Source organism: Lissotriton vulgaris, chromosome 9 (assembly GCF_964263255.1).
Source record: "Lissotriton vulgaris chromosome 9, aLisVul1.2, whole genome shotgun sequence".
In the NCBI taxonomy this organism is placed as follows: domain Eukaryota; kingdom Metazoa; phylum Chordata; class Amphibia; order Caudata; family Salamandridae; genus Lissotriton; species Lissotriton vulgaris.
In genome coordinates, this window is record NC_141697.1 from 935,621,142 (window position 1) to 935,635,840 (window position 14,699).

General features: G+C 43.9%; 1 protein-coding gene across 2 annotated transcripts in view; it reads right to left on the bottom strand.

Annotated features, from left to right (window-relative positions):
• LOC147692561 (acylamino-acid-releasing enzyme-like) overlaps positions 1 to 14,699 on the bottom strand; it is a 520,252-nt gene that overhangs the window by 323,210 nt on the left and 182,343 nt on the right. For both annotated transcript variants that reach the window (XM_086938779.1, XM_086938780.1), the window contains exons 5-6: positions 11,494 to 11,569; positions 7,350 to 7,516 (exon numbers count right to left, since the gene is read on the bottom strand). In XM_086938779.1, the coding sequence (XP_086794905.1) occupies positions 7,350 to 7,516; positions 11,494 to 11,569 (243 nt within the window). The remainder of the gene's footprint in view (positions 1 to 7,349; positions 7,517 to 11,493; positions 11,570 to 14,699) is intronic.

Here is a 14,699-nt window from a genome sequence, read left to right on the forward strand (position 1 = left end):
AGGACATCCGGGGAGGTAAGCCAAAAATCAATGCGTGACCAGCAGCCCAAGCCCTGGTGACGCAAGTGCCTTCACGGGCATCAGGCCACACATGACGTCAGGCATCATTAAGCGAGTTGTCAGTAGGTATAGACTGCAGTGATGCGGTAGCACTTGGCTGAGAAGAGTGAGGACCAGAGCGGTCCAGTGCCGCTGAAAGGGTAACATTAAAATCTCCGCCCCCCCAGAGAACCACCGCCGGGCCGAAGGAAGAAATAAGATGTGATTGAAGAAATTGGGATCGTTCGAATTGGGGCCGTATACCTCAGCGATCGTCATGGGCTGAGACAACAAGGAGCCATTTACAAATCTTCCATCAGGATCTGAAAGTGCCTGATTATTTTGCCATGGGAGACCCTTACGTATCATAATGGAGATCCCCCTTGTGTACGAGGGATAAAATGAGGAGTTTGATTCTCCCCAGTGGCACGACTGGAGTCTGTATGAAGACCCAGGCAAGCGGTGCGTCTCCTGTAAGAGACATATGTCTACCCTGTGTCGCTGCAAGTAAGAGTGACTGAGCCTGGCTTTTCGGTGATCATTGAGACCTCGTATATTCCAGGTCCAACAAACAGTATCAGTCATGTTGTACTATACCCTAGTGGAATGTGGCGCAGTGCAAGTTGAAACGAGAACAGGCAGACCCAGATGGCATGCAGCAGCGCGGCATCTCCCACCGGCAAGGACACAAGAAGACCGCCCCCAGCAGATGGTATGGGAAATTGGAAGCGGGTCGCCTGAGCAGGCCAAGCGTTAGAGGAAGCCCCAAGTGCGCAGCGACCTAGTGAGCAAACCACAAAAAAGGGAGGGGGAAAAGCAGTATAGTTTGGACAGGGGAAGATGTCGTACAGGTAACTGCTGCAGAAGGGAGCAAGAAACACAGTGCAGTGATGCAATCTGACCTCAAAGAACCAATAAAGAGTAATCGAAAGGTAACATCCCAAAACCCCCCTACCCAGCATATCTACCCTTGATCATAGCTCAGAAACCAGTCCCTAAAGCTTTTCAGTGTTGTGACCGCCACCCAGATACCCCACCCCGACAAAACAGACAGCACCGACCAGAGGACCCCGACCCAACACCCACACTGGTCCCCAAAACAGACCCCAAAAGACCCACCACCCCACAACCTCTCCAACCCCCCAATCAGGCTGAGGAAACACCCCTTCCCACCCCAGGAACCCCCAACTTGGAGGAGGAGAAACCATTGTAAGATAGGGAATTATCCCGGTAGGGCAAGGCAGGGCTCGGCGGACACCCCTACAGTTAAGCAGGGTGGCCAAGCAACCAGAACTTCAGACAACGTTCAGTGATTAATAACCCCAAACATCACAACCAGTCAATCACTGTCACTAAGGCGGTCTGTTTCGGCACGCTGAGATCCAGATGGTGAGGAGCCTGATGATTTGTCGAGTTTCTTTGCAAAGGCGAAGGCATCCCTGGGATCGGGGAATACCAGTTTTTTAGCGCCCTGTCAAACTCTCAATTTAGTTGGATACGCCAAGGAGTAGGAGACCTCATGTTTTTGCAGAATTCGCTTTGCGGGTAGGAATTCGCGTCTGGCAGCCTTTACAGTGAGAGTATAGTCCGGGAAGATCGAGAGCAAAATGCCTTGGTGATTTATTTTGCCCATGTCCCGCGCCGCACGAAGAATAGCATCCCGATCTCGGAAATTCAGTATTTTTGCGATGATAGGGCGAGGAGGTAATCTGGGGCCATGGCGTGGACCAAGGGAGTGATGTGCTCGTTCTACAATGAAGACCGTGGAGAGTACATCACTAAAGAGTTCCTTGACCAGTTGCTCCACGTTGTCTTCCATGCGAGCTATGTTGGTGGACTCTGGGACACCAACTATGGGGAGGTTACTCCGACGGGAGTGAGCCTCCAAGTCCTCATTTTTCTCCCGAATAAGAGCAAGGATTTTGTCCATCTGTAGTAGCTTCTGGTGGTCCTGAGTAGGTGCATCCTCGGCGTCCGAGACCCTGGACTTAACGTGGAGGAGACGATTGTCGTGGGAGTCAACACGATCCTTCACAGAGTCCAGCTGGGCAGAAAGCTGGTCTAGTTAGATCGCGATCCCTGTGACCATCGATTTTACCTCCAACATGATCGCTTTGAGGTCGTCGTCACGAGAGGGAGGCAAGTCCATGATGGCTGCGGGATTGCCACTGTCAGAGCTGGTGCTGGCCTGGTGAGTCAACCTAAGTTGATCAAATTTACTTAATTTAGGGTCGGACCTTCCCATGGCAGAGGAATTTCACAGCAGGCGCTGTCAAGAGATGGGGGAGCAACAGAGCACCCCAGGCGAGCAGATTTAGCGCCAGAAGAAACTGCCAGTCTGCAACCAATTGTGCACAGTGAAGAAACTGAGGGCACCTAGCAGGAGAAGATCGGCATGCCGAACGGACCTTAGGGAGACAAGGCAACCGGGAGAAGCTCTGCCGGCGTGACCCCTGAGTGCAACAAAGTTCGGAGAGGAAGGAGAATGTACAGGCAGAGAGCGGATGGAAGACTGGTCAGGCTCACGGATCCCTGAAGAGAGAGCACTGTCGTCCAGCCCGAGGGGGGGCCCTCAAAGCAAAGCACGTGCCACACAGCACCAAACAGATGAAGCCTCCCCAGCAGAGTCCCTACCGGAGTGCGACCCCCACAGCACTAAGAGTCGAGATGCGGCACTGCAGCAGGTGTGTGGTGGGGTGAACTCGGGAGGCTCTTAACAGAAGCTCCGCAGCAACACTGAGGCGTTGAAGAAACAGGCGAGGAGGCAGACACCAGACAGCAGTAAAGGTGTAGGGCCCGGCAAGGCCAATAGCGGGGACAACACCAACCGCCCAGGGCCAATGCCAAGAGGAGCAGGCACACCCCACCTCAGGTAGCAGCAGCAGACGTGGCAGAGAGGGAAGGACCAGCGCCGCAGGATACACACTGCACCGTATTGTATAACAATGAGGGGTTTGAGTTTAGACATTTGCCACAATGTCTTGGGGACTTGGCTCCTACACCAACTATTTCATAAAGCATTCCTCAGGAGAAACAGGTCCGGCGTATAGTGCAGGCAGCAGGCCTGGCGTAGGAAACTGTAGAGGCCTCAGTAAGGCCAGGCCACGTTTATCCTATGTGCCGGGGGGGCCGTGGCGTCACAATCTGCCAGGAGAGGCCGCAGGAGTCGCGAGCGGGTCTGGGGATCCCCGCGCAGCTCCGCTACCAAGGAATTAGAAGCGCACCCCTGCCCGGGGCAGGCACGACGAGAAGGAGCTGGGGCACACTGCTCGCGTTGCCAAGCCCGGGCACTGAAAGCGGGCGGAGACCGCGCCAATCGGGACAGAGGGTGGAAAATGGGGCTGGCGCTCCCTAGGCCCAGGCCGGGCAATCCAGCGTGTACGCCCCCAGCCCCGCCGCAGAGAGCCCAGGTGGCAAAAACACTCACTGGAAGTCAGCAGGCACCTCCGACGTCCCTCCGGCCACACAAAGACCCAGGAAGCCCCACCAGCGGTAGAAGTAGAGAGAACGGGCTTCAACAGGCCCGCGAGGCGCAGGCCCAGCTCCGCAGCAGTACAGTCTCCGAGCAGGCGAGGTGAAAAGCACACCAAGCGGTACTGAAGGTGAGGGGGAGTCAGGGAACACTGGTTGTGGCTGTTGAGAAAGCCGTTGTCTGCAGGATTATAGCGGATCTTGTGCTTGGTCGGCAGAGCCCACTTAGAGTGCGGCCATCTTGCAGCCGGCCAAGCCACGCCCCCCCCGAGACCTATAGTAACTTGATTGTAAAATCAAACACACCAGCTGCCATTTCATTAACCCGAATCGTCACTGCAATGAGCCACGATAGTGACATGTTAAAGTTGAAGGATATAATTATACATCAGTCAAGGAACCAACACACTTGACCTCTCACCAGTGATGGTGAATATCAAAAATACTAAAATGTCATGGATGAATTGCCCAAACTTCAGGAAGGAGTTATACTACGAGGGTCTAGAATCCTGATTATGGAGAGTTTGCGACAGAAAATAATTGAAATGACCCATGAAGGACATTGTGGAATCGTTACCGCAAAACGAGCTCTCCAAGGCAGAGTCTGGTTTTCTTACCTTGATGGTAGGGTTGAAAAGGAACTAAAAGACTGTCATCTGTGCAACTGCCTTTCTGCAAAAAACTACTCACCACACATTAAACATATCAAAACTCCAAAAGCATGTATGGGGGAGAATAGCCATTTACTTTTTCGGTTCACTCAACAATAGACATTACCTGCTGGTGATTATGGAAGAATACTCATGATTTTGATTAATTGAAGCTCTTTCATCTACTACTCAAGAATGAGTCATTGAAAGACTAAATGGCATTTTTCCGACTTGGGACATTCCAGCAATAGTGAAGTCTGACAATGGCTTGCCTTTTAATATCGGAGAGTTGGGAGACTTAGTCTTGCAAGAAATGCGCATGCGCAGGTTTCTCAAGCATTACCGGTACGGCGAGGAGCAGGAGGACGGAAGCCCGGGGGACGCTGCAGTACCGAGGTAAGTGGTTTTGAATTTATTTTGAATTAATGTTAACTTACTTCTTAATAGGCGGCATAGCGTAGCGAAGTTCTACGGAGTTTGTCCACAACTCCATGGACCTCTGCCTGCCCCCCCCACGCCCACTACACCCAGGGTTATTGATGAGCCTAACTGCTCGCCCACACTACCACAAATAGAACGCTAGTATTATCTACCTTTGCATCTGAATACCAATATGGGTCTCACTGGACTCCCTGCATAGTGTACTTAATTTTAGTACACTGAATACCCCTTTCAGTTCGATCTGAAGTTAACTATTCAACAGGAATGCTGCAAAGATGGTGTCCTCAAACCAAACATCAGAGTAATTGTCACCTGTAGATATTGCCAAAAAGTAAAATGGCAAGATTAGGTTATACATTGACTCATGTCAACTCAAGCGTTGTGTGATAGCAGACTGTCAAATTTTGCCATTAATCAATCAAATGGTGATGACTTTGGGTGAGGCTAAGGTGTTTCACCAGCTTTAAATTCAGTTTGCCTTACAACCAAGTCCTCATGCATAAAGACTGGAGAAAGCACACTGCATTCATTATTCCAGTAGGGGCACACACATTTTGTAGAATGCTGTTTTTAATCCCTTCTGCCATGCTTTTTTTCAACATATTATGAACTGCTTGAGGGGATGCATTGAGCGAGGGCACTCCCAGACCATGTATTAGTCTACAGTGAAACTATTAATGAACATGGTAATATCTTGAAGCAGGTAGGATTCAGGAAAGCATGTTAAAATGTACACTTTTTCTTTTGCAATGTCATCAAACTAATGTTGATTATGACAGGCATGTTATTGGAGAAAATGGTGCTCCACCCAAACCATCTTTGATCCCAACTATCTCGAAAGCATCTTCTCTCAGTAGCAAGAATGAATCGTCATCCTTCCTAGGAATGTGTGAATTCCATTAAAAATGTATTACAAACTATACTGAAAAGTTTGAGCTTAAGCATTACGTAGTCAAAAGAAATGTTTAGTTCTCTTGCAATTAAAATCTGTGAGGTGAGCAAGAATGAGTTAAGAAGAGAATTATAGAAACGACCCTCATTGAAGTCCTTCAATTGAATTATAGTGTATGGTTAGTTACCATTGATGCAAGTTGGCTTGGGAGCAGTAATCAATAAGAATTCAGTTGAGGGTAACAGCACCATAGTCCCATAGGAATGAATGGGGAGTTATTCCTTATTTGCGATTAGCAATTTGCTAATCGCAAATAAGGAAGCTGTAGGAATCGCAATTTATTTTGCGATTCCTACCTGAATCCCGTTTTGCAAGTCCTTAATAGCGATTCCTTAATAATCACTATTAAGGACTCACAAAATGGGACAATGATGAATCTGGCTGTTAATCTCCCCGACGGCACCCAGCACCTTGAGACCTTTAGGGGTGATTAGTTAGTGCTTAACAAATACCAGATTTATTATTTATTTTATCGAATTGACTACCTGAGCTGGAATCGAAGATGACCTGTTTTGTGTTTATACTTGGAGAAGCCAATGCATAGTTGCTGTTCTGGTGTTAGCCAAAGCAACAGTGATTGAATCATATCTGAGCACTATTGTTTGATGGTTAGACATTATACATCTGTGTATGCTTGATAACCATTTCTTTTGTGTAAGCTGCTGCTCTGAAGGAACTAGAATTGCAAGCTGTTAATGGAGTGTTGGAGAGGGCATTAAAGTATGAATCGCCGCCGGGTTGTCATCATGGGAGTTCAGATTAAATGTCGCCAGAGAGAGGGCCCATCATGATTGTGTACTGAAGTTGTTCCCCTGGTACTGCGCATCGTACAGGTTTCTTTTGAATAGGGTCTGTGTGATCCGCGTACGGTACGGATGTGCTTTCAGTTTCATCTGGATGGAGTTGGATGCTGCAACAATTTATATGGCTTATTCAAGCTAGAATCTCTCATGGTTCTATTTCGATTTTTATTATTTTCTAAGGGAAGGAGCTGGATTACAATTGCTGTGTTTGTGACACCTTCCCCACTCCACTACCCTGCTTCCCGTCTTTGCTAAATCTAGATTATGATGTCATAAAACATCGGTAAGTGACTATAGGGATGGATGGCAGTTAGAGAGAGTGAGCTGAGGAGAGAGGATTATGCTCCTGGTGAAGCGTTCTTAAGCACCCTGTAGCCTATCAACTACAATAAATGTACAACCTGTTAACCTACATGGACTGACTACCTGACTCTTGCTTACCAAGAAACCAGGAAACAACCCTTTATTATAATAGGTATAATGATATGTGAATACATTTTTCCACTTTCCTTTGAATTCTGAGTGCCCTGCACACCATGCCTTTCCAGTCAAGGTAACAAGCTACCGGTGATTTAAATGAATCCTGATGTAATCCTATCAACTTTATGCCATGGAAATGATGTCTGAGAACCCTTACACTCTTTGTATTTGTACACATTTCTATCTTTTGCCTTTCGAAATAGGTGTTCCTTTCTCATAACTATGTTAGCAAACCAATTGTATATTGTATCCAGTTGTATCATTGTACACTTCACGTACAGTTCTTCAAATGAATACATATATTAGGAAAAACAGGAATAACAATATTAGCAGTGAAAGAGGAAGAACAAATATAATGAGAAACACAAAAAGACTAAAAACATCAAGTAATAAAAGAAGAAAGATGATAACAAATAGAAAACATGGGGAGAAAGAAAAAGAAGACTATGCCATGTTTCAACGAAAACCCTTGTAGTGAGATATACATAAGAAGAATGTGGTTAAGTATTGTACCTTCTTAACATGGTCTAGTGTTCTTGCTTTCTCATCATCCTCCTCAGTGGAGTGGCTTAGCTCTTGTGATACCGTTTTGAAAAAGGATTTTGATTTGGGATTTTTCTTTTCTGCCACATACAGGATACGGGTACCCGACTGTGACCATTCAAGACATCCAAACTGATCTAATGTAAACATATCAGACATTGAGAATTATGTATATCATCTCTTCATGTAAAACATATGACCCTTGCCTCCCTCTTCTTTGCCTAGGTCCTTGTTGGATGACATTTCAAAGATGAAATCCTAAGAGTGGGCTGTCACTAGAACAAGAGGCTAACATAAAATAAGGCTTTGGATTGGCACACCAGGAATATATGAAATGTTTACCCACTAGCTACCTCCTGTTGATTGCCCATGATAAACCTTTTCCTAAACCATTAAACCTGTTATATTAGAAAAGCATTCGGAATAGTCTGTAAGAATGGTAAAGGAAGCAATGCAACCTTTTGTCACCCATATAGTGAACAATGTGACAAATCAAAAATATTGACATTAACCTAAACTTCTCATTATATGACCTACATTCTCTGCATAGTTATCAAGCTACACAATACTTCTCAGGATGTTGTTCTCTTTGCTACATCCTCTTCCTACACCTCGAAACTGTTATTTGTTAACCATATGATCTCCATAATGCCTACCTTTGGTAGAGAGAGAATCCGTCTGTCTGTAAATTTACTTACACAAAATCCTATATATTTTGAGTATTTATATACTATTTCGTTTTCCCATTATTTTCCTCAAATGACAGGACCTATGCCTTTATTACGGGTTGGCTAACCCTTATAGCCTCGCTCTTAATATAAATCCTTTAGCTCTGTTGAATGGCACCACAATTCATCAAAGGCTTCACTTGTGAAAACAGTCAGATGAAGACTGGTTGTAACACCAGAGAGCATAAATGCAGGGGGCAGGGAAGAGTCTGTGGTCCAGCAGCCAATAGCAGTAAGATTTTTTTTTTTACGTATGTGTAAACCTGCACCAATATACTGATGACACTTAGCTGTATCCAAAAAATACAACCGTTCACATCATCAACACCTTGGTGACGGGTATTACTTTTTTCCCCCTTGTTAGCAAAAAAATCCACGCCTACGGACCTTCTTGACTTTGAAAGGCTTCAGTGACTCACCTGTGCCATCAGTCAAAGCACAGGATTTACTATTGACCCTGCCTTTACTTTTCTTCCACACATTAACACGTTAGCTAAAGCTACAAACTTCCACCTACAAATGTTAAAGAAAATAAGGCACCTGGGGGCATATTAACAAGGAACAGGGAAAATTAACGCTAAGGGCGCTTAGCGTTAATTTTTTTAATGCCCGCTATCGCTGGATAATATCACCTGGTTATCGCGTTATTAACAACGCTAACCGCCTAGGCGTTAAAAAATCCAGCAATAGCGGCATTTTGGAAGGTTATCGCCAGTGCTTAATTTGTGCCGGTGCTTTCAGGTGCTAAGCACCGGCACTTATTTAACAGGGCTGGGGCTAATGAATTTTGTCCCCTTGTACGATGGGCCCAGACCATTTATCCACATGAACAGGTATCACATGGAAGGAATCATGCATCACACAAGACATTTTTAATACACGGTACTTGGCCTTTTAACACGCAATTGTGACGCAGGATCATCTTAACTCGGTGACTTACTGTACCACACAGACATTTGCCACACATCAGGCTCTAGACCACACGGATGGAACTTATTCTTTCCACTGGGAACTTTACCACACTGGCATTTGTCAGCTTTTCACAGACGTGTTTCTTAAACAAGACTTTTACTGGAGGGACTAATCACATGGCTGTTGGCCCTTCGGGACTTCGATCACACACACACCATGTAGCATCTATAAAGTTTTTTTTTTGTGAAACCAGACTCCACATATTCAAAACAGGAAAGGGTCAGCGAGATTATTTACAATAATATTTGCCAGTTTCTGTATTACAACATTGAAACATACCTCACTATCCCTGAGTATAAGATAAAAACACATTTTGAATTTGAACTTGGGCCCCTGTCTGTAACTTGGCTGAGGAGGACATGAAAGAGCTGAAACTGGATCATAAATTCCAAATCTGTTCTGAACAGGGTCCCACAAAATTAGTTTGGCCCAGGGACCGCAAAATCCTTATAATGTTCCTGATCTGCCCTTCCTAAAACTCAAGCCTTCTCCCATCATTTGTGTAAGTATTAAGTGTGAATGTCAAGTTGAATGCAGCTGGGAGGCTCTGTGTTTTGTCTAATACATTCAAACATTCAAGGGGACAAAATTCAATAGCCCCGGCACCAGGAAAGTGTTTAGTCTCCTAGGCTAAACTTTTTCTCCATCCGCTTTTGGGCAAAGAAAGTTGAGTCATTGGTTTAGATGATATAGTTATCTAGTTAATGTACTTCATGAGTTTGTGTCTAGATTTAGAACCACTGCTACTGATCCTTGATTCAGTCCTAGATGCAGATCTTTTAGGTTTCCCATTCCCTAATTATTGTTTTTTGGGTCTGGAAAGTTGATAGAGCCAAGCAATTCATGCAGTCTCTTTTGGGGAAACTCAATGGTTGGGTACATGGTGACAATTCTAATCACAGTCAAAACAATAGATTTATTAACATCTAATGTTTTTCAATGTCTTGTGTATTTGATTGATATAGTCCAATTCAAACTTTATAGTTACCTACTATCACATAATGTATTATTTGGCGCCCTTGTTGGCACTCCTAGCTAAGTTGCTAACAGCTGATTAGTCATAGAGTATCAAGCGCTCTCGTCTCAGTTTTAGGCAGCTACTTCGCTGCTCATGAGCGTGGGTAACTGCAGGTTCTTCTGTTGGGTTTTCAGTCCCCAACATGGTGAGCATCCTTCAATTTCACAGTGAAATTCCAGCAAGTGTCTAGCAGTGATTCAGTCTCTAGTATGCAGTACAAATAATAGTAAATATTCATATAAAAGAATTTAGTTCAATCAATTATTCACCACTTAAAAACTATCCTGTTACATCGATATATATATATATGCAACACGATTCAACAAAGCGGCACCATGAAGACTGAATAATAGATGAAATAAGCAGAAACTTTAGAACATTAAGACTTATTCTACTTTGGTGCCGTCAAAGTGGTCACACAGAAATTTGAAGAATAAGAGATCTTCCACTCAAGAGGGAATTAACTCTAATGGAACATTGTTCTGGCTACGGAAATGGGGTCTTTGTTCTTTATATTTTCATATTGATAACGTATCTCTGATTGTTATATATTCCAGTGCTAAGGTCTAGAACAAAGTAAAAGCTGAAACATGTAGAAATCTGAAGATGTAGACTCTAACTTCACCTATGACTGAGGTCTATCAACTGTGGGGTGCACCCCACTGGCAGTCCTTGGCTGCATTCAAATGCGTCTGCAAGTACTTGTAAATGAAGTTAGCCTGGAAACACGATCTTGTTTATTGTGTATGTTTCCAGGTTGTCTTCATTTACATCTGCAGATTTAAGTGCATGAAAAATTGCGGAAAACTGTAATCCTGTGTGCCTGGGGTGGGGGCAGGGACAGTGAGTGGGGTGTTAGGGTCAAAGATATTGCTAACAAGAAGAAAATGTTCTGTAATTATTTAGTTTTTTTTTCACCTTCAGGTAACTGCATGTAAAAATAAAAATGAACACACACCTTAAATGAAAAATAAATGCAAGTTAAACTAATCAGAGGTAATTTTAAATGAAATAATAAAAATGCACTCGCCGCATCGCCAATGCCGATGTTTTTCTTTGATACATTAGCTCTGGCATTAGTCTAATATTTAATTTATATTATGAGCTAAATGAAAGGTTTCCTTAAAATGATGTCATAAACCCCAACCCTGCGCTCAGCCCTGCTCTTTTCGCTACCACAATTCTTGCCATAAAGCTTTGAAGGGGGCCTGACTTCAAAACATTTTGCTGTGGGGGCGTCTGAGCAAAAACGTTTGATGACTACTGCCCTACTCAATGCTTGGTTTGTTTATTCCTTCTTGTGCTTAGCAATGTGACATTGAAGACTTGTCAAACCTAACCCTGTACCTTTGCAAACTCAACATCAAGTTGTTGGGAAACAATGATTTTGTCTTACCATCTGTGTAAACTGGTCCATGCTTGTTTAAAGCAGTCAGATCCACATTGTTTACTTTTCTGTTTCCTTTCCAGATCTGAAAAAGCATATTGAGATCAACATGGACTAGACAATCACAATAATAGTTCTCATTTTATGTTACTACTTTTAACTAATCACTCATTGATCTAACCATGCACAACATTTTAAACCATGCCTACAGTGCCACTATCCAAGTCATACTTTGTGCTGTAGTCATTGTGGTCCTAAATTATATTGGGTCTGCATGAAGGTAGGTGTTTCTATCCTCAGTCTTAATGCCTAATGCCATTATATGCCATTTTGTGGGTTACTCCAGTGAATGTTCCCCTAAATAAGGGTATTGAGTCTAGCAACCTTTTTATCTAGTCATTGTGGGTACACAAATAGGAAATACACAATATAAAAATTTAGTAATATGTTATACTGATTCAGTAGTAGTTTATCCAAGTTAAGGGTGCTCATGATGGGTTGTCCACGTTAAGTGAGCTCTTCTTGGAGGTCTGATATTCTAACCTTCCACCAAACTGATGTGGAGACATTCTCTGTACTGTTTTGGGTGTTTCTGTCGGGTAGTCATATTAGGGAATAGTATAGCTTTCATATAGGAGCAGTCGAGTGTTCTTGCTACACCTGTAAGTTCGTTCTCACCAACCAGTGCTACTGGGTGCCGCTTCATAAGATTTCCAGTGGAGTCTCTATGGGAGGATGGGAACTTTCCACCAACTTGCACGTGTCAGCCAATAGGAACTACATGAAAACACTTTAAAATACACAAATATTATACTGGTGTAACTGTCAGTACAATTATTATTACCTTTCAATGTCCATAGGGAATTAGAAATCATATGTTCCCCAGAGGCTCTTATGGGTTAGGGAAGTAGGCACAGGGCAATGACAAAGGCCAGTGGTCATGTCCCCTTCTCAGAACGCACTGAGAATTGCCTGAGACTGGGCCCAGAGAATACTGAGAGCAGGGGTACTCTTGCCATGTGTCATTCCCAGTGCATGCAGTTCATGACCACATACTGTGCACTGCAGATACTGCATGCCAGAGTACTGGCCAAAGGGTACGATGGAAAGATGGAAATGATGGAAAGATGGAACAATGGAAAGATGAGTCCTTTACCCAGTACCCACTGTGTATGGCTACAGATCTTGGCCAGCTGCTAAGTTGAGCAGGAGTTCAGTGCATAAGGCCTGGCCTTGTGGCCATCTGTTGGTTATCAGTCACAACATTTCTTCTCATGTGAACACCCATTGCCAACTTATGTACCTGCTGATTTGTTCTCCATGGAATGTCAATGGTATAATCAATTAGTCTTTCCTCCATGCCTAACCTGGGTGAGGACATCTAGCTAGCATTAGTGGTTCCTTACAGTATACTCTCTATGTGGTTATCTATTTGCTGATAATGGTTCCATGGATGTTTGAGTATCCATGCATTGTGGTGATGACATTTGTTCAGCGTCTACATAAGCTATAAGTTAATATAGCAGTGGAAAAACATATCTTACGTTTTCGCTTAAGTTAACACCGGTTACTACAACCGGAAGGCCAAATCTCTAAAGACAAGGAGTAGACTAGGTAAGGTAGAACCATAATCTGCCATTCTCCCAGGGATTACCAGCAGCTGTTATGTTTGACCACTAAAGGAGACCACCTTTAGGAACAGAGAGTGCCCTTAGACAGGAAGCCTCACCACCTCGCCAACTGAAGAGGTGTTCAGTACCGTTCTCCGTCTTTCAAGGATCATACCTAGGAAAAGAAGCACAAAGTGCTGGCTCCAGCTTATGTGATTGTGCAAAATCAAGCTCTTCCTTCATCCTATGAAGTTCCCACCCATAGCCCAGGCCCTCATCCTGGGCGGTAACGCAATACTCAGGCCTATATTATGAATAACATCTTAATTTAAATGAGGCCGGTAACAGCATTTACCAACCCCATAGCACTCAAGACTTTCTTTTACTTTTACTGAGCCAAAATGTCTGAGAGAAAGTAGAGAGGAAAAATTAGAAGGTACTGCGAGAAGCTATCCTGGCATAACCAGTTACTTCAGTAATTCCTCATTGTTTTGGAAACTCTGAGGGTCCACCTCGCAATGGACCAGAATTTCTCCTCCCCTGAATTTACCGGGCGGGACCAGTGGTATCAGTAACTCCGGGGGTAGGTAAAATACAGCCTATTTTCTGGGCCACTTGTGATGAGGGCCATAGTGGTTTTACAGACTCCTCATTGACACCAAGAACCCATTCTTTATGCAGCTGCTCTATTAGGCCCCAACTGAAGAAGATTCAAACACATCTCTTCAGCATTGCAAGAACTGACCTAGCTCCCTCTCACCGACAAAACCAATTCAAAGCCGGTTGTGTGATTTATATGGCACCCCTTGTGATGTAACCTGAGCACCTTTACTCTAAACTCAATATGTCAGATTCCAGGCAGGGACACATTTTAGATTACTTTTCTGAAAGTGGACACACACCTAACACTGGCCTACAATGGTATAAATACAAAATAATTCTATCTATTTCCATGACCACTGTTCATCCACCAAGGTACTGCAATTAAAAATCTTTATAATATTTTTAAAAAAGATGTTATTAACCTGTTCCACACCAAGACATCAGAATAGGATAGTGTGATATAGTGAGAAAAATACAAAGTTAGAAATATCTGCACACTGCTAAAAAAAACATTCAAAGCAGGAGCAATAGAGCACTAGATTTCAAACACATTCTGGAATGATATCCCCACTTTAATACCTGCCAAAAGCATAAGGTAGACATTGAATTATAAAGAAGCACTATGAACATGGTGAGCTGTTGAAGCAAAAGCCCCTAAGCCTTCCAAGGGAGTATCCAGTGCAATTTCCATTCTAAAGCAGAAAGCTATCATCAATCAACAGGTCCTCTTTGAGTCAAGGCTGCAACAGAATCCTGCAAAGACCTTTTGCACTAAGGAAAGCGTTAATAGCCCACATTTCTTTCTTCCTGGGTTGGACTCATCTCTGGACAAGTAATAGCAGGGGAAAGTATTTTCTAGATGGCTTGTAGTCTTCTAGTGAGTTGCTTGGTGATCCAGATGTGGAGGGTGTTACCATAGTCCAACCTGCTGGTGACTAGTACATGAGTGACAGATTTTCTAGTGTTGCTTGAGAGATTGAAGAACTGCCTCAGCATCTTCAG